The 22,061-nt window shown below is 37.4% G+C and overlaps 1 protein-coding gene across 1 annotated transcript; it reads left to right on the top strand.

The window, feature by feature from the left end:
* Nucleotides 1–1,895: 1,895 nt before the first annotated feature.
* LOC129393174 (aldo-keto reductase family 1 member C4-like) lies at nucleotides 1,896–20,099 on the top strand. Its single transcript, XM_055092372.2, has 2 exons — nucleotides 1,896–1,979; nucleotides 4,358–20,099. Exons 1-2 carry the CDS (start codon nucleotides 1,896–1,898, stop codon nucleotides 4,538–4,540), a joined length of 267 nt encoding a protein of 88 aa, XP_054948347.1. The 3' UTR covers nucleotides 4,541–20,099.
* The last annotated feature ends 1,962 nt before the right edge of the window (nucleotides 20,100–22,061 follow it).

The following is a 22,061-nucleotide window of genomic DNA, read 5'->3' as shown; positions in this document are numbered from 1 at the left end:
TAGCATTTTGTAACAAAAAATGTTTAAATTAAGATATGTATATTGTTTCCTTAGACAGATACTATTGCTTACATAATATAAAATAGTGTAAACATAATTTTTACATACAGTTGAAATTTAAAAATTTATGTGATTCATTTTATTGTGGTATTTGCTTTATGTTGGTGGTCTGGAATCTGACTTTTAATAGCTATAAAATATGCCTGTGTTTTATATCTTGTTTATCTCTTGTCAGAGTTTTTGATTAAATTTTATTTCGTCTGATTCTAGTACAGCTGTCACACCTTTTCTTTGGTTACTATTTTCTTAAAATACTTATTTTTGTCCTTCATGCTCACACTATTTATGTCCTCCTCTAAAGGGAATTTCTGATTCAGAACATATAGTTGCATCCTGGATTTTTTAAAACCCATTCTGCAAATCGTCCTTTTGATGTGGAAATTTAAGCCATTTACATTTAATGTACACTTATGAAACACATAGCAAAGCACATTAAGATATCATTTTACACAAGTGAGAATGACTATTCTTAAAATGTCAAAAAACAACAGATATTGGTGTGGATTCATCAGGGATGTTAGTCATGGATCATGCAAACTGGAATACAGTGGCACGACCTTGGCTCACTGTAGCCTCTGCCTCCTGGGTTCAACTTATTCTCCTGCCTCAGCCTCTTGAGTAGCTGGAATTGTAGGCATTTGCCACCACACGAGGCTAATTTTTGTATTTTTGGTAGAGACGAGGTTTCGTCATATTCGCCAGGCTGGTCTTGAACACTGGATCTCAAGTGATCCACCCACCACAGCCTCCCAAAGTGCTGGGATTATGGGTGTGAACCAACGTGTCTGGCCCAATCATTATGTTCAAATTTGCCCTCCAAAGAGAGACACAAGTAAAAATTAAGGCATGTGAGGATTATTCACCAATGTATTGTAATTAGATTCCAGTTTTATGAATAACATTTAACAGGATCACAAATTATGTAAAATAGTTACCAGTTTTTTGGAACATTACCTTTGATAGTTTCTTATAAAACTATATGAAAGATACAAATACTATAAGGCACTGTTTGCATATTACAAATGATGTCCAAAGACCAAACATTGTTAATAATTAATACTCCAATAAACATCATGTCATAATTTCTGCATTTTCTTTTTCCTTTGAACCCTTGTCAGGATTACAACATCATCAGGACTGCATTTTCATCAGGAATGAATATTCCTTCTACAATGCAAAGAAAAAAAACCCAAAATATTTGCTGATGGAAAGGTAAAAGGAGAAATTTTCTTTGGTTTTAATGTTTAACTTTTTTATTGTCACCTGTTAAAAAATGCTTACTAGTCATTCCTTTAAATAGCGTCATGTGAGAGAAAGACGTAAAATGATTGATCATTTATATGACATAAAATGAAGATGAAACATCATCACAGCGTGAACAAAAACGAGACGTTGCTGGAGGTGTTTTATAGTCCAACATATGATAATTAATAATTCTATAAATCTATTGGAGGAATTTATGAGATATATAGACAGATGATAGACGATAGATAGACAGATGATAGACGATAGATAGATAGATAATAGATAGCCAGATAGATAGATAGATATATTCCAGATGGAAAATTTTACTTTAGCAAGAAAATAGTAATTTTATTCTGACTATATTAAAATGTACTTAAGAATTCTCTTTGATAAAAAACAAGTGCACTGGATTCAATTTTCTTCATAGCCTGTGTAATACACCATCACTTGCTTCTTCCTACATGACATTGGTCAGCCCCAGACAGTGGGCAGTGTAGCATTGCCTGCCCATTTCTTATACAACCTGTGAATATAAACGCTGGATGTTGAAGAAGGAAACCGTGTCTGCTTAGCGAAAGGAATGACATTCAATGGATCCCAAATATCAGTGTGTGGAGCTAAATGATGGTCATTTCATGCCTGCATTGGGAATTGGCACCTGTGCACCTCCAGAGGTAACATAATCATATTTTCAGTGTTGAGCATTTAAAAGAGCAAAGCTAGAATAAGTAGATGACTTGGGTTTTAGCTTTGTGTTCCTGTGTTACTCTGCGTGACTCACCTGGTCTGTTTTAATAGGCCAGAGCTATTCCATGTTCAAAGAGAAAAGGTAGTCAATCTTTGTTCTGCATTGAGGTCTGGTCATATGGTCATGTACTGCTTACTTTTATTTTGTGCACTGTTTTTTTCTTCTGTTTATGGGTGTTCCTAGCTTTGCAAAATATTTAAAACTCAACAGTGAAGAACACTGCCTGGCATTTCCTTTTGTAGGAGACTGACTGCAGTGGAATGGTTTCTCCGTTTCTTTCTATAATTGAAGAAATTGTTTGTTCTTCCAAGTATACACGATCGAACAAAATCTTTGTGGTAACAGTGTCTGGAGAGGGGGTGTATGAAAACTCTTAGGGAGAGTATGGCTGAGCTGCCGTGTGGCCTTGAGCATGACAAAATAATAATACTGGTCTCGGACTTAATACAAGTTCCCATGTACAACTTTCACCTCTAGGAAAATTAAAAGGAAAAATAACTTTATTTTAAGAAAAAACTAGAACCTCGAAGGAGAAATTTTAGATTTTTGGTCCATGTTAATATGCATCAGATTTGTATCAAAATGGTATGGGTGGTCCCCTGACATGAAAGTAGGCAAAATGGAGACTTTATTTTCTAGACTGAACTATTTCTATACTGAAAGAAAACGTGTATTCCAAGGCTACTAAGTGCTTGAATAAGGACTAGTCATATAAAATTTGTCTCACTTTTCTCAACTGTACATTGTAAGAATTTACAGAGAGACATCTTGAAGACCATCAACACTAGTGGTTTACTTTGTAATGAAAATTGGCATGAAGGGGAAGTAAGGAAAAGCACAACATGGAAGCTTTAGCCTTGGTAAACCTTGAGTGCCTCCACAGCAAAGAGAAGATCAGGGCTGGTATCAGGGGAAGGCAGTGAGACCTGGCATCTAGTTCCTTTTAATATCATTGTAAATAGAAAGCTTCTGAAATACTCATATTAAAATAGAAAATTGTTCTATTCATGGCTTTGTTGTTTAAAAAATGTACCTTTCAAATCTTTATCCAAATTTGGTAGATAAATCAATAATTTTAAATTTCACTGAAATTATATCTTTCCTTAAAAAGTTGTCCTTATTTTTTAAGACTAAAGTATACTTTACTAATCTTTTACAGGTTGCAGTTAATTTCTTATGTATAAATCTACATCCTTGGAGTGTATGTCTTTACTCCTCATATTTAGTTCTGTCATGTACACAGAATGGCTAATGGCTGTGTGGAAAGGAGTGAACACAATAGACTGCCACCCATAGATGTACCTGTTTTCAAAGTTGGAGGCCAGAATTTCCCACCATTTCCTAACTAATAAGGGTGCTGTCTATAATTAACTGCTTGTACAAAGTGTGGGGTTTCTACATATCTGCTTTGTTTACAAGACTGGGAGTTTTGTGTGTGGTACACAGACTGGGTCAATGTAATCAGTACCCGTTAAAATCTTGGGAATGAAGTGTCTAAACAGCATCCCTTGTAGGCAACATTTCCCCTATTTTCTCAAAAGGTGATGCTGGAGGAAGTCAGTGTGTTTTGTGCAACATCACTGAGAGAGTAATCATAGGAACTTGCACTGTATTCTTCCTGTAGTTCCTTCCATGTGCCTTCTTCCATGTGTTAATTTCACTATATTAAAAATAATTAGGAGGCTTCCTGCAGTGGCTCATGCCTGTAATCACAGCACTTTGGGCGGCGGAGGCAGGTGGATCCCTTGAGTTTGGGAGCTTGAGCCTGAGCGACATAGCGAAACCCCGTACCTACCAAAAATACAAAAATTTAACCTGCATAATAGCGCGCATCTGTGGTCCTAGTTATTTGGGGAGACGGAGGTGAGAGGATTGTTTCAGCCTGAGATGAAGTGGGGGAGGGGCAGAGTTTTCAGTGAGCTGAGATTGTGCCACTGTACTCCAGCCTGGGTGACAGAGTGAGACTCTGTCTCAAATAATAATAGTAATAATAAAGACTATATTTATAATTGTAATTTGAGTCTTGTTAATTTATCCAACAAATGACTGAATCTGAGGTTGTTCTTGGGAAACTCATTGCTAGTGATCAACCAGGAATTACCTGGGATTGAAGAGGTCCAGGGATACCCAACATTTATTACTAAGCAGGAAAGACTAAAGCAAATTGGGATGGATTTATCACCCCATTTATAGAACTAACCCAAGATGCAAGAATAATGTGATTTTTGTGAAGGTCATTGTTTGTGCCTGAACTACCTGTTGAGCTCATTGATCACCAAATACTACTTTTAATTGCTCCTCCAGGTTCCTAGGAATAGAGTTGTGGAGGTTACAAAATTAGCAATAGAAGCTGGTTTCTGCCATATTGATTCTGTTCATTTATACAATAATGAGGAGCAGATTGGACTGGCCATCCGAAGCAAGATTGCAGATGAGAGTGTGAAGAGAGAAGACATATTCTACACTTCAAAGGTACTGTGCCTATGATGAGCATGCATACACATGTATTTAATGGGATTGTGTGGAGATGACAATTCTGTAACTGGATCTGTAGGTGGGTGAATTGTGCTTATTGGTTCCAATTTATTGACACATATTCATGTATTAAAACTAAAAAGGCGGCAAATGATGTCTTTCTCATCATTGTTGTGTTCAAATTTGTTACTTGAAAATCACTTTACTTTTTTGAGCCGCAGCTCAGATCAGTAAAATATTTTTTATGCACTCATTTTTTAATTTCAATGGCTTTTGTGGTACAAGTGGATTTTGGTTACATGAATGAATTCTATAGTGATGATTCTGAGATTTAAGTGAGCCCATCAGGCGATCAGTGGACACTGTACTCAATATGTAGGCTTTTATCCCTCACCTTAATCCCAACCTCCCCCAACACTGAGTCCTGAAAGGCCATTATATCATCTGTATGTCTTTACATCCTCATAGCTTAGTTCCCACTTATAAGTGAGAAGGTACAGTGTTTGGTTTTCCATTCCTGAATTACTTAGAGTAATGGCCTTAATCTCCATCCAAGTTGCTACAAAAGACATTATTTCAATCCTTTTTACATATACACCATTCTATGATGTACATATAACACATTTTCATTATTCATGCATTGGTCAATGGACTCTTAGGTTGGTTTTATATTTTTGCAACTGTGAATTGCACTGCTATACACATGTGTGCATGTGTCTTTTTCATGCAAGCTTCTTTTCTTTTTGATAGATGCCAGTAGTGGGACTGATGGATCAAACGGCAGATCTACTTCTGAGTTCTTTGAGGAATCTCCATACTGTTTTCCATAGGAGTTTTACTCATTTACATTCCCATCAGCAATGTAAAAGTGTTCTCTTTTCACTACATTCATGCCAACTTCTACTGTTTTTGTTTTTTTTTACTTTTAAATTATAACTATTCTTGCAGGAGTAAGGTGGTATCTCACTGTGGTTTTAATTTGCTCTTCCCTGATTATTAGTAATGTTGAACCTTTTTTCATATGTTTGTTGGCTGTTTGTATATCTACTTTTGAGAAATGTCTATTCGTGTCATTTGCCCACTTTTGGATGGGATTATTTGTTTTTATCTTGCTGACTTGTTTGAGTTCCTTGTAGATTCTGGACAATAGTCCTTTGCTGGAAGCGTAGTTTGCAAAAATTTTCTCTCATTCTGTAGGTTGTCTCTTTACTCTCATGATTATTTCTTTTGCTGTGCAGAATTATTTTAGTTTAATTAGGTCCCGTTTATTTATTTTTGTTTTTTGTGCATTTGCTTTTGGGGGTCTTAGAGATAAATTCTTTGTCGAGGCCAATGTAAGGAAGAGTTTTTCCAATGTTATCTTCTAGAATTTTTATGGTTTCAGGTCTTAGACTTAAGTTTTTGATCCATCTTGAGTTGATTTGTGTATAAGGAGAGATGGTATCCAGTTTCATTCTTCTACATGTGGCTTACCAGTTATCCCAGCACCATTTATTGAATAGAGTCTTTTCCCCAATTTATGTTTTTGTTTGCTTTATCAAAGATCAGTATTTGACTTCATTTCTGGGTTCTCTATTTTGTTTCATTTATCTAAATGCCTATTTTTATATTAATACTATGCTCCTTTCCTAACTACAGCCTTGTAGTATAATTCAAAGTCTGGTAATGTACTGCCTCTAGATTTCTTCTTTCTGCTTAGTATTGCTTTGGTTATTGTGGCTCTGTTGTGGTTCCATATGAATTTAGAATATGGCCATTTTCAGAGTATTGATTCTTTCTATCTGTAAGCGTGGGATGTTTTTCCGTTTGTTTGTTTTATGTATCATTTCTTTTAGCAGTGTTTTATAGTTTTCCTTGTAGAGATGTTTCATCTCTTTGATTAAGTATGTTCCTAGGGATTTTATTTTATTTTATTTACAGCTGTTGTAAAGGGCTTGATTTCTTAATGTGACTCTCAGCGTGGTTGTTGTTGGTTTATGGCAGAAATCAATTTCTGTACATTGATTTTGTAACCTGATACTTTACTGAATTTGTTTATCAAATCTAGGAGACTTCTGGATGAGTCTTTAGGGTTTTGTAGGTATATGATTATATTATTGGCAAACAGCAATACTTTAACTTCCTCTATTCAAATTTCAATGCCCTTTCTTACTTTTTCTTTCCTGATTTCTCTGGCTAGGACCTCCAGGATTAAGTTTAATATTAATAGAAGTGGTAAAATTGGGCATCCTTGTTTTGATCCAGTTCTCAGGGGAATGTTTTAAACTTTTCTCCATTCAGTATGATGTTGGCTTTGGGTTTGTCATATATGGCTTTTATTATTTTCAGGGAAGTCCCTTTTATGTCTAGTTTGTTGAGGGTTTTAATCATAAAGCGATGGCGGATTTTATCAATTGCTTTTTTTGCACCTATTGAGATAACCATATGGTTTTTCTTTTTTAATTATCTTTGTGTTATCTATCATATTTATTGACTTGCCTATGTTATACCATCCCTGCACCCTTGGGATGGAACCCACTTGATCATGATGTATTATCTTTTTGATATGCTGATGCATTTGGTTAGCTAGTATTTTCTTGAGGATTTTTTTAAATCTATGTTCACCAGGGATATTGGTCTATAGTTTTCTATTTTTGTTATGTCCTTTCCTGGTTTTGGTATTAGGGTGATACTGGCTTCATAGACTAATTTAGGCAGAGTTCCCTCTCTCTCCATCTTTTTGAATATTTTCAGTAGGATTCGTACCAACTTCTTTTTGAATGTCAAGTAGAATTCTGCTGTGAATCCATCTGATCCTTGGATTTTTTTGTTGGCAATTTTTTATTACTGATTCATTCTTGGTGCTCGTTATTGGTCTGTTCTAGGTTTCTATTTCTTCCTGATCTAATCTAAGAAGGTTGTATGTTTCCAGGAATTTATCCATTTACTCTAGATTTTATAGTTTGTGCACATAAAGGGGTTCTTAGTTGTCTTGAATGATTTTTTGTATTTCTGTGATATCATTTGTAATGTGTCCAGTTTCATTTCTAATTGAGCTTACTTGGATCTTCTCTCTTCTTTTCTTGGTTAATCTCACTAATGCTCTATCAAGTTTGTTCATCTTGTCGAAGAACCAGCTTTATCTTTCATTGATCTTTTGTGGGGGTGTTTTGTTTCAGTTTCATTTAGTTCTGTTCTGATATTATTTCTTTTCTTCAGATATCTTTGGGTTTAGTTAGTTCCTGTTTCTCTAGTACATAGAGGTGTGATATTAGGTTGTCAATTTGTGCTGTTTCAGACTTTTAGATGTAGGCATTTAATGATATGAACTTGCCTTTTAGCACTGCTTTTGCTATATTCCAGAGGTCTTCATAACTTGTGTCACTATTATCATTTATTTCAAAAAATTACTTAATTGTCATTTTGATTTTATTGTTAACCCAAAATCATTCAAGAGCAGATTATTTAATTTCCATGTCTTTGTATAGTTTTGAGGGTCCCTTTCAGAGTCAATTTCTAGTTTTATTCCACTGTGTTCTGAGAAGATACTTGATATAATTTGGATTTTCTCAAGTTTAATGAGACTTGTTTTGTGGCCTATCATATGGTCTATCTTGGAGAATGGTCCATGTGCTGATGAGAAGAATGTATATCCCGCAGTTGGCGGGTAGAATGTTCTGTAAACATCTGTTTAGTATTTTTTTTCTATAGTATGTTAAATCCATTGTTTCCTATTTACTTTCTGCCTCGATTATCTGACTAGTGCTGTACAGTGGAGTATTGAGTCCCTCACTATTAGTGTGTTGCTATCTCATTTCTTAAGTCTGCTAGTAATAGTTTCATAAATCTGGGAGCTCCAGTATTAGGTGCATATAAATTTAAGATTGTAATATGTTCTTGCTGGATTGATTCTTTTATCATTATATAATGATTTTCTTTGTCTTTTTTTTTAACTGCTGTTGCTTTAAAGTCTGTTTTGTCTGATATAAGAGTAGCAACTCCTGAATACTTTTGGTTTCCATTTGCATGGAATCTCTTTTCCCACCTTTTTAACTTGAGCTTATCCAAATCTTTATGTGTTAGGTGAGTCTCTTGAAGATAGCAGGTATTTGGTTTGTGATTTATTATCCATTCTGCCATTCTGTATCTTCTAAGCGGAGCATTTAGGCCATTTATGTTCAATGTTAATATTCAGATGTGAGGTACTGTTCTTTTCATCATTTCAGTTGTTACCTAAATACTTTTGGTTGCTGTTGTTGTGTTATTGTTTTATAGGATTTGTGAGTTTTATGCTTTCAGGAGGTTCCATTGTGGTGTATAATAGTCTTTTGTTTGAAGATTTCGAACTCCTTATAGCATGCCTTGTAGAACTGGTTTGATAATGTCAAATTCCTTCATCATTTGTTTTTCTAAAAATGACTATATTTCTCCTTCATTTATGAAATATAGTTTTGCTGGATACAAAATTTCTGGCTGACAGTTATTTTGTTTAAGAAGGCTAAAGATAGGACCTCAATCCCTCCTAGTTTGTGAGGTTTCTGTTGAGAAGTCTCCTGTTAGTCTGATAGATTCTTCTTTATGTTACCTGATGCTTTTTTCTCACCTCTCTTAGAATTATTTCCTTCATGTTGACTTTAGATAGACTCATGACTATGTGACTTGGTGGTAATATTTTTGCAATGAATTTCCGAGGAGTACTTTGAGCTTCTTCTATATGGATATCTAAATCTCTAGCCAGGCCAGGGAAGTTTTTCTCAATTATTCTCTCAGGTAAGTTTTCCAAACTTTTAGACGTCTCTTCTCCTCAGGAACACCAGTTATTCTTAGGTTTGGCTGTTTTACGTAATCTCATATTTCTTGGATAATTTGTTCATTTCTTTTTTTTTTTTTTTTTTTTTTTTGAGAGTCTTGCTTTGTTGCCCAGACTGCTGGAGTGCAGGTGCGTGATCTTGGCTCAGTGCTGCAACCTCCTCCTCCCAGGTTAAAGCGATTCTCCTGACTCAGGCTCCTGAGTAGCTGCGATTACAGGCACATGCCAACATGCCAGGCTAATTTTTATATTTTTAGTAGCGACTGGGTTTCACCATGTTGGCCAGGCTGATCTTGAACTCCTGACCTCAAGTGATTCACCCAGCTCAGCCTCCCAAAGTGCTGGGATTACAGGTGTGAGCCACCCATCCAACCTGATCCTGTTTTCTTATTGTCTGATTGGGTTAATTCAAAAGCCTTGTCTTTGAGCTCCGAAATTCTTTCCTTTACTTGTTCTAGTCTATTGTTGAAACTTTCCACTGCATTTTGTATTTCCCTAAATATGTCTTTCATTTCCAGAAGTTCTGATTGGTTTTTCTTTGTGATATCTATCTCTCTGGAAAATTTTTCATTTATATCCTGAATTTTTTTTAAAAATTTTTAGGTTGTTTTTCACCTTTCTGTGATACCTTGTTGAGTAGCTTAATAATGAACCTTCTGAATTCATTATCTGGTACTTTAAATATTTTATCTTAGTTTGGATTTATTGCTGGGGAGCTAGTGTGATCTTTTTGGGGTGATTTGGGTGACCCCAGGGTTTTGGGGTGACAAAATCTTGTTTTGTCATATTACCATAATTACTTTTCTGATGTCCTCTCATTTTGATAGACTATTTCTTCTAATTGTTCTTGAATTTATTTTTGATTTCCCTGTTTTTCTTTAATTTCTTTTTTCCCTTTTAAGGATCTGACTTTAATGTTTATAGTTTATAATAGCCTAGTTGGGTTCTTAGTGCTATTAGGTGTGAAGACTTATATGAATTCCTTGGTTATAGAGAGTCTTTGTATCACGGCTTCCTCAGATGCTGGTTGTAGTAGCTATATACTCAGTGTGTGGGCAAGTTCACTGTCTCCTATGGGATTGGAGTGGCAGCAGTCTCTTGAAGCTTATCTTATTCTCCTGTTTTGTGCACTTTTTTATTCATTCATTTTTTTCCCAGTATTTTATTTATAGAGTTTATTTTATTTATTGAGTATCCCCTACCCAGGGATACCACCCCAGGCCAGTAGAGGTGGTATCTCTGGATAGGAACCATTTGTAGTTAAAGCAGGTAGTTAAATGAAGTACCCAATGTGGTTGGGAGAGCTCTCAATTGGATTCATCTTATCAACGTAAAGGGTAGAAGCTACCTCAGCTCCCGTACCAGGTTGACAGGAAAGCTATGCACTTCCCAGCCTCACTCTTGTCCCAGTGTTCTGAATCTTGAGATCAGACAGGTACCTCTTTTCATCTGTAGAAATGTTGATGTTCCAAATAGGGAGAAATTGTGACTGTCTCTCATGCAAGCCTGAACCTGGGGAGTGCTCCTTCTGTGGGGATGCAGTCATTCTGAAGTGTTCCAGGAAAGCTGTGTATAGGTGTACCCATGCAGAGCTTCTTTAGGAGAAGTCCTAGCTATGTCTGCATTGATGGACAAGGGGGGAAAGAAGACCCCTTCTACAAGACCCTTCATGAGCACCAAGGCCACTTGACTGTTGGTGGTAGAGGTTTAGACTTTCCCTACTGAATCTAGCACTGAAATTGTGTCTCTGCTGAAAGAAACTTCCCACCAGTGTAAAGATCTGGAACTCAAGTCCTGCTATCTGGATATTTTTGTGCTACGGGATGTTGTCTTGATGTGACGCTCTTTCCATTACACTAGGAGTAGAAGATCCTGAGAGCCAGACTACAGTGATAGATTGCTATTGCTCTTATGGGTCTAGCCACCCAGTGGGGTTGCCCAACTCTGGGCTAGTGCTGGGGAATATTGGCAAGGGATCGTGTGATGTGACCTGTCTTCATGTCTCCCAGCAGTGGGTACCAGCACCAGCTCTCATGATGGTGTCAAGGAAGTGACATAGACTCTGTGAGATTCTTTGGTTACAGATAGCCATTTTGTGTTGGCTTTCTCAAATGCTGGATGTAATAGTAGTGAACATGTCTCAGGGACAGGCTCAGGACTTCTTGTTAGTCAGGTAGTTGCAGGCAACAGGGACAGCTGAGATTACAAACAAGTTTTCTTCTTCCTGGGTGCAATGTTATTCTACCCAGGGATGCTGTAATGAACTATGTTGGTTGGTTTCCAGCTCTTGCAAAAGAGCACCGGCTGTGAGATTTGAGCTTGCCTTATGTTGCCCTAGGGAGGTATTCTGGTTTCTCAGGTGACAGGCAGGGTCACAGAGTTCCCAAAAGTTTATGTCCTTTGTGTTAAGCTACCAGGGTGGGTAGCTTTCAAAGCTAGCATAGGAATGAAGATATTCTCCCAGTAACAGTACAACTGTTATATCTAAGGAAGTACCAATAATGACCTCAGATTATTTAATACCCCACCTGTATTGAGATTTACCATTGTTTCCTTGAATGGTCTTTTATAACTCTTATTTTTAACCATAAACAGCAGATGAAAAAAATTAATGATACCATATAATATAAAAAGATACTAAGTACCAAAAGTATACCTAATAAAAGATGTGTACAACTTCTACAGAGAAAATTATACAACAATGAGAGATGTTAAATAAGTGGTAAATAAATATAAGATGTATCGTGAAAACAAAAAAAAATCCAATTGTGACTTTCATCTTACTGTATTTTGATCAGTTAACTTTTTTTTTACGTTTTCAAAAGGTACTTTTCTATAAATTAGAAGTTATACTTGAATGCTTTATGTCATCGAGGTTAAACATTTTTGGAGATAAACTGTCTCTACCTTGCTGTATCCCTGAAATTACACCACAGTAGGCAGCATGAAATGACAGATTGCCCCACAATTAGTCATGCTAATTTTGATCACTTGGTTAAGTTAATGGTGGCTAGATCTAATCTTCATAGAGACGTGTTTTCCCCTTTGCAATTACTAGTAATCTGCTGGATGATAATTATCAAGAGGGGAAGTTATATTCCACAACATATTTCCACATAATGATTGAGTATATAGCAATGATGTTTTAATTTTTTGTATTGTGTTATTATTTTATTATTGTATTTGTTCTTTCCTTGGGGCTTTAAAGTAATTACTTTCAATTTTAACTACTAGTTTTATTATTCTGACTTTACATTTTATTATGAAAAAAAAATCCCTCACCAAGTCAAGAAAAGAAATAGTTATTCCTCTCAGAAGTGCTAAAAGCTTAACTCTTTCCCTTTAATTATTCATACCCTAGAAAGAAATTACTGCAATAATCACCATCAGTGGAGGCAAATATTTTTGCTCTCTCTTTTAATCTCTCATGACTATGAACCCGTGAATTGTTTTTGCTATAATTTATGATTGATTTTACTTATTATTGTTTTTGGTGTTCAAATCTATACAAACATTACCAGTAATATTCCTATAAAACTACTTATTTTGCATTTTAAACCTGGCCTCATGAGTCTTTGAAGAAATTTTTACTTTCTGGCACAATTTGATGTCCAAAACTCAGAATCCTACCCTATCCCAGAGCTGGAATTGGCTGTGTGCCCTTCTAGTGGTCAAAGGTAGTTAGATACTGGATCTGGTCCATGGAGTTGCTTGTGCTCAGAAATGACATTTCTATGTATACTTTTAGGAAACAGCAATATAAAATTTATTTTGATGGAAAAGATAATTAGTTGACAGTAATATTGTCAGTTCAAATTTGATGCTACACATATTTATTCACCTCCTTTTACTTTAATCTGTAATCTTTTTATATTAACATAACTGTTTTTCTTATTATCTGATGTTTTTCTATCTTTGTCATCTGCAGGTGGAATGTCATCCTTACCTCAACCAGAGCAAACTGCTGGATTTCTGCAAGTCAAAAGACATCGTTCTGGTTGCCCACAGTGCTCTGGGAACCCAACGACATGAACTATGGTAATAAGAGCATCAGGAAGTTTACCTAAAATGCCATTTGGATGAAGTATTTTAATTATATGGTACTCTCTTTCCTGGATTTCACTCTCAGTGAGTTAGGGTAAGGTGAGAATTTGCATTTCTGACGAGATCCCAGGTGATGCTGCTGCTGTTATTCAGGGGCCTCACTTGAGACACTCTGGTGCAGAATGAACACCTTAGTCTGTTTAGGGAGCCGCCTAACAAACTGAAATCCAGCCTCAGGGCTTCAGCATTTCTGGGTTTCCTTCCAGGGTGGACCAGAACTCACCAGTTCTTTTGGAGGACCCAGTTCTTTGTGTCATGGCAAAAATTCACAAGTGATCCCCAGCCCTGATTGCTCTGTGCTACCAGCTGCAGCGTGGGGCTGTGGTCCTGGTCAAGAGCTCCAATGAACAGCAGATCAGAGAGGACATGCAGGTGAGGAGTTGGGTGGGCATTAGGACTCCTGCATTGTGTCCTTCACACATGTGCTTCCTGTAAGGTGAGAGCAGGATACCGTTGGACTAAGTCCATTTCCTGGTTATTTCCTATGCACAAATGCTTTGTGTACATCCTAAAGGTTTTCTACTCTACCACAGAAGAGGCAGCATGGGTGGAGAGAATTAGGATGGGACCAAAACCAGAGATTTGGGTTTCAACATTAAGTTGGCAATTTATTATGCATTCCTGTGCTGGGGACATCTGCTTTTCTTGATTTTCTGAAATGAGTTGGATTAGGTGTTCTCTAGTCTCCAAATCATTGCTGATTTTTTTCATTTCCTTCTTTACTCAGTATAAATTTCATATATTCTCTTAGAGTTTTCTTTATAGTAGTACCTGTTAAAGTCTTTGGGTATTTTTATTAGTTTGCTTGTCTCTTTCTATGTGTAGAAGACCATAATTATACTAATATGTTTGCCCCAGAAAAAGCATTTCCTGATCAACTGTTCTACTTGCTCACCTCATGACCCCTGAATACTGTCTATTTGCAGCTGTGTTTGCTTGTCGTTATAAAAAATGTTTTCTGACTGATCTTTGAGACACATAGATGTTATGCTCAGAGTTCTACCCTTTGAATAAATTTCTCTTGCTTAAGTCTAGGTTGGTTTCTTGAATGGGATTGTTCCGTGTTTCAAGGGTTGCTCAGTCTAAGGCTGGATCAAGTTCCCGGGGAAGTGGGGAAACAAGAGCCTGACCAAGTGTGGTCAAGTCCAGGTGGCAGGTATTGTGTCTACACTTTCTTTTCCATTTTAAAACAAGTGATTTCCTTTTTCTGTCTCAAGCAATTTTCTAGAAATATTTTAGATTGATGAGTGCACATCTTTCTTTTGAGAAGTGGTGCAGAATAGAAGAGGGGTGGGATGGAGAAGAGGCAGAGCTCAGGTGGAAGAGGTCCCAGGCCAGGTGCACCTGGAAGCCGATGAGGATAGAAATGCCTCCCCTAATGCCATCCTTGCCTTTGCCCCTTGCAAAGTCCTTGGATTCCCAGGTAGAAGCTGCTGTCCTGGGAAAGGTTAATGTGAGTATCGCCTGCTTTTCAGGTTTTTGACTTTGAGTTGACTCCAGAGGACATGAAAGCCATTGACGGCCTCAACGGAAATCTCCGACATGCTAAGTTACAATTGTAAGTGATGCTTGCAGATTCTTTCACAGACCGTTTTCTGCAGGATGCACAAAAACAGAGGGACACATCTTTCCTACATCAGGAAGACAGGCCTGAATTCAGGCATGGGGTGAAACAAGAGATTCACCGTAGCCCTCAGACCATAGGTTTCCTCCAGGGCTCAATTTCTGACCCAACAGGAATGTCGGTCTGTAAGTAACACTGCCTGTGTCTGCACCATTGTGAATCACTTTTTTTGATGCCCTCACTACCTGTGCCTGGGTCCTACGCTTTGGACCCTCTTACCCATTAGACTAGAAGGCACAGGGCTGTCTTAATTTATGCTAAAAAAAGAAAAATTAATATGATAAGAAATATGTAATAATGACTCAAACCTGGTCCCTCTTCATGTCTCCACCGAGGCAACATAAGACATAATTTTAATATTTTTATGGAGATGGGCCCAGGTAGGTAAATGTGAATAGGTCCTAGGGAAGTCACAGTGGGCCCTGCTTCCATGTCCTCCCGTAAGAACCCAGTGGCATTTCTCCTTAATGTGGCATTACCTTTTCAGGACACCATTTATATCTCCCAAATTTATGTCTTCCTTGGCTTTCTTTGCCTGTCACAACTCTCATTTTCTCAGCTCTATAAATCTCACCAACCTGAATGATAAATGAATTATGAAATTAATAGACCCTCAGTGCTAGTGACTGAGGTGTCCCCTATGGCCTCTACCAAGATAAGATCCTCTGGAGTTTCTCTGGATCCTCAGGGCAAGACTGTTACTCCAGTGTCATCTTTGTCCATCTGAAGCCCATCTCTGGGGAACCCAACATCCCTTAACTTTGGTTTGTTCACAAACCTGACGTTCCATTGGATTAACTGTGGCAGGATCTCAGGATTGAGGAGAAAGAAGAGGAATCAAACACAAAGAAGTTTGGAGGGGAGTGTAGAAATAGGGAAAAAATGAAATTTTTTATGTGTGTTTGCACCCGACAGAGATTTTATATGCAAAAATCAGAAAAAGAAAAGCCTCTATGTCTTTTTATGCTTCACTTAAAAAAAAAAACCTGGATTGTTGTAGAGCATATTAACTTAAAATTCTATTTATAATCCCTTGATTCATTATATTACTTATACATTACATATATAATATCATAATTAGCATGGCTTGGAAATATATGCTCATTTTGCTGCTTAGCAATGTAATGGCATCATATTTTCCACTTTTACATTCCAAACTGGTAGAATAATTACCAAAAAATAAAATAAAATAAAAATATGACTATTTCAGAAATAGGGAAAAAATTTTAGTTATAAGAATAAAGATTCAGTCCCCCCAAAAAATATGTGAACAGTCTCTCTTCTTTTTGTGAAACCATACCAGGATTCTGAGAGAAGATATTTTTGAACGAACAAAAATGTGGGAAGTGACTTTTATATACTGAAAGGCTTTAAGTAGAAATCTGTGGCCTCCCTCATGAGAGTGTTTAGCCTTGTCTTACTCATCTCTGTGACCCTATTCAATATCACAGCTCCTGGCACACTAACTGCTGAAAAGGTACTCATTATTGACATTCCATTGGAAAGGACAAATTATAAAAATGAAAAAAAAAGAACACAGGAAAAGGAAAACAAATAATACTACTATTACTGAATAACAAGAGTTCTTACAATTAATCAAACAGTAATCACTTTTTGCTGAGACCAGCTTGGTCGTGGAGACCCTAACCTAGTGGCACTAGAGGAATTAAAGACACACACACACAGAAATATAGAGTGCAGAGTGGGAATCAGGGGGCTGACAGCCTTCAGAGCTGAGAGCCACAAACAGAGTTTTACCCACATATTTATCGACAGCAAGCCAGTGATAAGCATTGTTTCTATAGATTATAGATTAACTAAAATGGGAAACAAAGGGATGGGCTCTGGCTAGTTATCTGCAGCAGGAACATGTCTTTAAGGCACAGATGGCTCATGCTATTGTTTGTGGTTTAAGAATGCCTTAAGTGGTTTTCTGCCCTGGGTGGGCCAGCTGTTCCTTGCCCTCATTCTGATAAACCAACAACCTTCACTGTGGGTGTCATAGCCATCATGAGCATGTCACAGTGCTGCAGAGATTTGTTTATGGCCAGTTTTGGGGGGCCTGTTCCCAACAACTTTTTGCATGTCTAGATATTAGAGATACATGTTATGGGATGCCAGCAAACCCTCACTGTACCTTTGGGAAAACACTTGCATTCACAGAGTGGGAAAAGAATTATAAATTAATATTCTTTTTTCTATTTCAATGCTGCTAATCACCCTTGTTATCCATTTTCTGAAGAATATTGACCATGAGCTATTGAGCGATACTAGCAGAATTTCTTCCTTTTAGGCATCTTAGAGAGGATCTCTGTATTTGGTGAGGGGATTAGAAAGCAGAGTCTAGAGTTTCTGTTTGCCTGCCTTTCACTTCTTCACTTTATGAAATAACAAAGATTTGAGTATGAGGATGTTTGTTTTTCTAATTATTAAAAGGGGGCATAAATAACATAAATATTTAGAAAATAGAAAAGATAGAGAACAAAAATAATGTGTAATTCTTCCATTCCAGAATACTTTACATTTGGTGTATTTTTATTCATAATTTTCCTATGCAAATATTCTTGTTTTGTGCATTTTTACAATCATGAAATCATCTTCTACATGTAGATTATGTACTTTTATATATAACAGAAGTAACACGTATTTTTCAAGCTATCAAATATTATTCAAAAATTTCAAAATTATATTTTACTGATTTTAAAGCAGTGCATCTCATTAATTTATTAAGGTTCTTAATCATCTACCCATGTTCTGGCATGGTGTTAGTTCTTGCATATTGTGCCATTCATTTGTTTATTCATCTGGCAAAACTTTATTGAATATTCATTGTGTGCCAAACATTGTTTTATCAATAAATAAAGTAGGCAAAAATGAAATAAAAATGTAAATGCCTTGAGTTTATAGTCTGGTAGAGGATGTAGATTATGAATGAAACAAACCCTGTAAGGAGTGTGTAATTGATCAAAATTGGTAAGTGCCTATTGGGAGACCATTCTGCAAGGTCTTTCACACTTCTGCACATTTGATAAGTAGGGGGCACTGACTTCCCTGCATTCCACCCTTCTTTTTTTTTAAAGAAATTTATAGAGTGAACAGTGTTGGCATATAGAGATAGTATTTTTCTCCAAGGAAATGGAAGGCATGTTTACTGTCCAGTAATAGAAAGAAAACAAAATATCTCCCTCCAGTCAAATGGCAGCTATAGGGGCCAAGGGAAAACTTCCCCTTTGCTCTCTGATGTTTCACTAAAAATCAATTGATGAAAGGCAGATTAATAAGAGAACCAACATACAATTCTATTAATGCCAGGACTCAGCAAACAATGCCCCAAATAAAGGCTTCAGAAGCAAAAGTTTTTCTATGAGCTTCTCTCGCCCTCTTATATCTCAATCCTCTTTTGCTCTAAACTAGCTACAGAAACTAGAATCTTTCTTCCCCAAGGTAGGTCATAGGAATCAGAATCCATTTTTCCCAAAGCCAGCCATAAAAACTAAAGATACTACTCTAACTTTCCCTCCACCATTCTGTGTAAATTATGGCCATAAAAATAATTATCTGACCTATCTTGTTTGACTCTAGGTCATAAGACTCCCATTTCACAGAAGGCCCTGCCCCACAGCCAGAAGGAAGGAATGCTACTTAGGCCAAGAAGAATCTAGACACATAGGTTGTACAAGACATAAAGTCAACAGAAATTACCTTGAAGCTTTAAGTTTAATGTCTGCTTTGCTGGAATTCTGATTTCCATGAGTCCTGTTTCCCCTGTCCCTACCCCTGCCTTTTTTTGGTTAACTTCCCTTTTGAAAAAGGAATGTTTACCCACAATGGATAACATGGTTGTACTTTGGAAGTAAATAACTTGTTTTTGACTTCATAGGCTCATAACTGGCAGGAAGTTGCCTTGAGTCTGACATGAATTTTTATACTTTGGAATTTTAAGTTGGTGCTAGACCAAGTCACAACTTTTGGGAACTATTGGGATGAAATGGCTACATTTTGCAAGTAAGAAGAACATGAGGTTATGGATCAGGGGGAGAATGCTATGGTTGGCATATTTGACCCTCCTAACCATATGCTGAATTTTTGATGTAGGAGGTGAGGCCTAGTTAAGTCATTATGGTCATGGGGGCAGATCTCTCATGAATGGCTTGGTGCTCTCCCTGCAGTAACAAGTGAATTCTGGCTTTATTACTTTTTTCATAGCTGCTTGTTAAAAAGAGCCTGGCACCTTACTTTCCTCTCTCGCTTTCCTCTCTCACTCTGTGAACTCAGAACATGCTGGTTCTCCTTTCCTTTCTGCCATGAGTGGAAGCAGCCTGAAGACCTCACCAAAGGCCTAAGAGATGCCAATGCTATGCTTCTTGTACAGCCACCAGACTGTGAGCCAACAAACCTCTTCTTTGTAAATACTCAGCTTCAGGTATTCCTTTATAGCAACACAATGGACTAAGACAGTTTCTAATTTCTCTACACACCTAGAACCAGCATGTCCTGAGTGGGTGATCTTAATACCTGATAATCACAGACATACCATTTGTGACAAAGTTTTCCAAATTGGAGACAATCTGGAGGGTATCAATCCTACCCCAGGTCCTGGCTTGCTTCAGGAATCCTCGATTGAGGGTGGATATGTTTCTTCCCATATCTCTATGAACCAGTATCTCCTATAGTTGAAGACCACCCTGGAGCCAAATGTACAAATGGGTCTTGTTATCTGAGGGGAGCTCAAGTCCACTACCTCATTGTTTGCTCCTGAATCTTCATTTTGGCTCAGGAAACTAACATTTAAAAGTGGTTAAGCGGTGAATTAAATGTGGCTATTTTGTAGACTCGTGTTTAGGAAGCACGTTTTAACCCTTTTCCTGTTTAAAAAAAAAAAAAGCTCACTGCCAGTGCTCATTTATTTTACATAAACACACTTTTTGAGGCTGAAGCAAATCTGACTTATTTTCAATGTAAAAATATAAAAACTGTTCTTGGAGTTATTTCTAAAGAGAACTAACATCAGAATTCTATGAATCATCACAATCATCTATTTTGGAGAGATTGGATTCATCAAATGAATCTTCAGCCAACAAGTGTGGGAAAATGATGTTAACATCACACATAGGAATGCTACGTTTTCCAGGATTTAACATTTCCAGTGATCAAGAATTACTATATTTTGTAAGTCGTTCACAGGTGGTTCTGCATGATACGCAGGGGCCACCCAAAAGCAGACAGGTGCAGCACTACAGCCCCTTTGAAGTCCTACATCCCTGAAGGACAGCAATGAAGGGAAATCTTCCCAGTGGGCAGAACTTCAAGCAGTGCACCTGGTTGTGCACTTTGCATGGAAGGAGAAATGACCAGATGTGTGATTATATAGTGATTCATGGCCTGTAGCCAATATTTTGGCTGGATGGTAAGGGACTTGGAAGAAGCATGATTAGAAAGTTGGTGACAGTGCTTTGCAGGGATGGGGCAAAGTTCTCCAGAAGGCTGTGTATGCCCTGAATCAGCGTCCAATGTATTAGTACTGTTTCTCTCATAGCCAGGATTCACAGTCCGGGAATCAAGGGATGGAAGTGGAAGTGGCACCACTCAGCATAACCCCTAGTGATCCACTAACAAAATTTTGCTTCCTGTTCCCGTGACATCACTTTCTGCTGGCCTAGAGATCTTAGTTCTAGAGGGAAGAACGCTGTCACCAGGAGACACAATGACAATTCCATTAAACTGAAAGATAGTCATCTGGACACTTTGGGTTCCTCCTACCTTTAAGTCAACAGGCTAAGAAGGGAGGTACAGTGTTGGCTGGGGTGACTGACCCGGGCTATCAAGATGAAATCAGTCTACTACTTCACAACAGAGGTAAGGAAGAGTATGCATTAGGGCGTCGCTTAGTATTACCATGCTGTGTGATTAAGGTCAATGGGAAACTACAACAGCCCAATCCAGCAGGACTACAAGTGACCCAGATCCTTCAAAAATGAAGGTTTGGGTCACTCCACCAGGAAAAAAACATGACCTGCTGAGGTGCTTGTATATCAGGTATACATAGGTATGCATACTGGGTAGTAGAAGAAGGTAGTCATCAATACTGGCTATGACCATGTGACCAGCTGCAGAAAAGAGGACTGTAATTGTCGTGAGTATTTCCTCCTTTTGTTAAAACCATATTTGTGCATGTATATACTTGTACTAAAAAAAATCTTCATTTTATTTCCTTTCTTTATCATGTGACATAAGATTTATTGACTTCACATCAGCATTTAAGTATTGTTTACTTTATGTAATAGTATTTGGGGTGAGGATTGGTGCATTTCTGGTTGTAGGAAGGATAGTTGTATTATGTTAGGCATAATTATGACCTTATTATTGTATTTATTTGAATACTATGTATGATCTCAGGAGATGTGTATGGGTTCAAGTTAACAAAGGGTAGACTTGGGATGGTTAATTCTGAGTGCCATCTTCACTGGATTGAAGAATACAGTGTTGATCCTGGGTGTGTTTCTGAGGGTGTGGCCAAAAGAGATTAACATTTGAGTCAGTGGGTTAGAAAAGGCAGACCCACCCTTAATCTGGGTGGGCAGAATCTAATCAGCTGTCAGCATGGCTAGAATATAAGCAGGCAGAAAAACATGAAAGGAGAGACTGGCCTAGCCTCACAGTCTATATCTTTCTCCTGTGCTAGATGCTTCCTTCCCTTGAACATCATACTCCAAATTCTTCAGTTTTGGAACTTGGGCTGGCTCTCTTTGCTCCTCAGCCTGCAGATGGCCTGTTGTGGGACCTTGTGATCACGTGAGTTCATACTTAGTAAACTCCCCTTTATATATACATAAATATATATATATATATATATATATATATATATATATATATTCCACTAGTTCTGTCCCTCTGGAGAACGCTAATACACTATTCTAGATGCCACTAATAACATTCATGACTCATGAAAGGAGGGCAAAATATACACTTGAACAGGAGTTTAGAAGATGTTGATGCCAGCCCTCATAGATGGATGA

The sequence above is a fragment of the Pan paniscus genome, chromosome 8, assembly GCF_029289425.2.
Source record: "Pan paniscus chromosome 8, NHGRI_mPanPan1-v2.0_pri, whole genome shotgun sequence".
NCBI classification, from domain to species: Eukaryota; Metazoa; Chordata; class Mammalia; order Primates; family Hominidae; genus Pan; species Pan paniscus.
The sequence above is the reverse complement of the archived record's forward strand: the minus strand, read 5'-3'. Positions and strand labels throughout refer to the sequence as shown.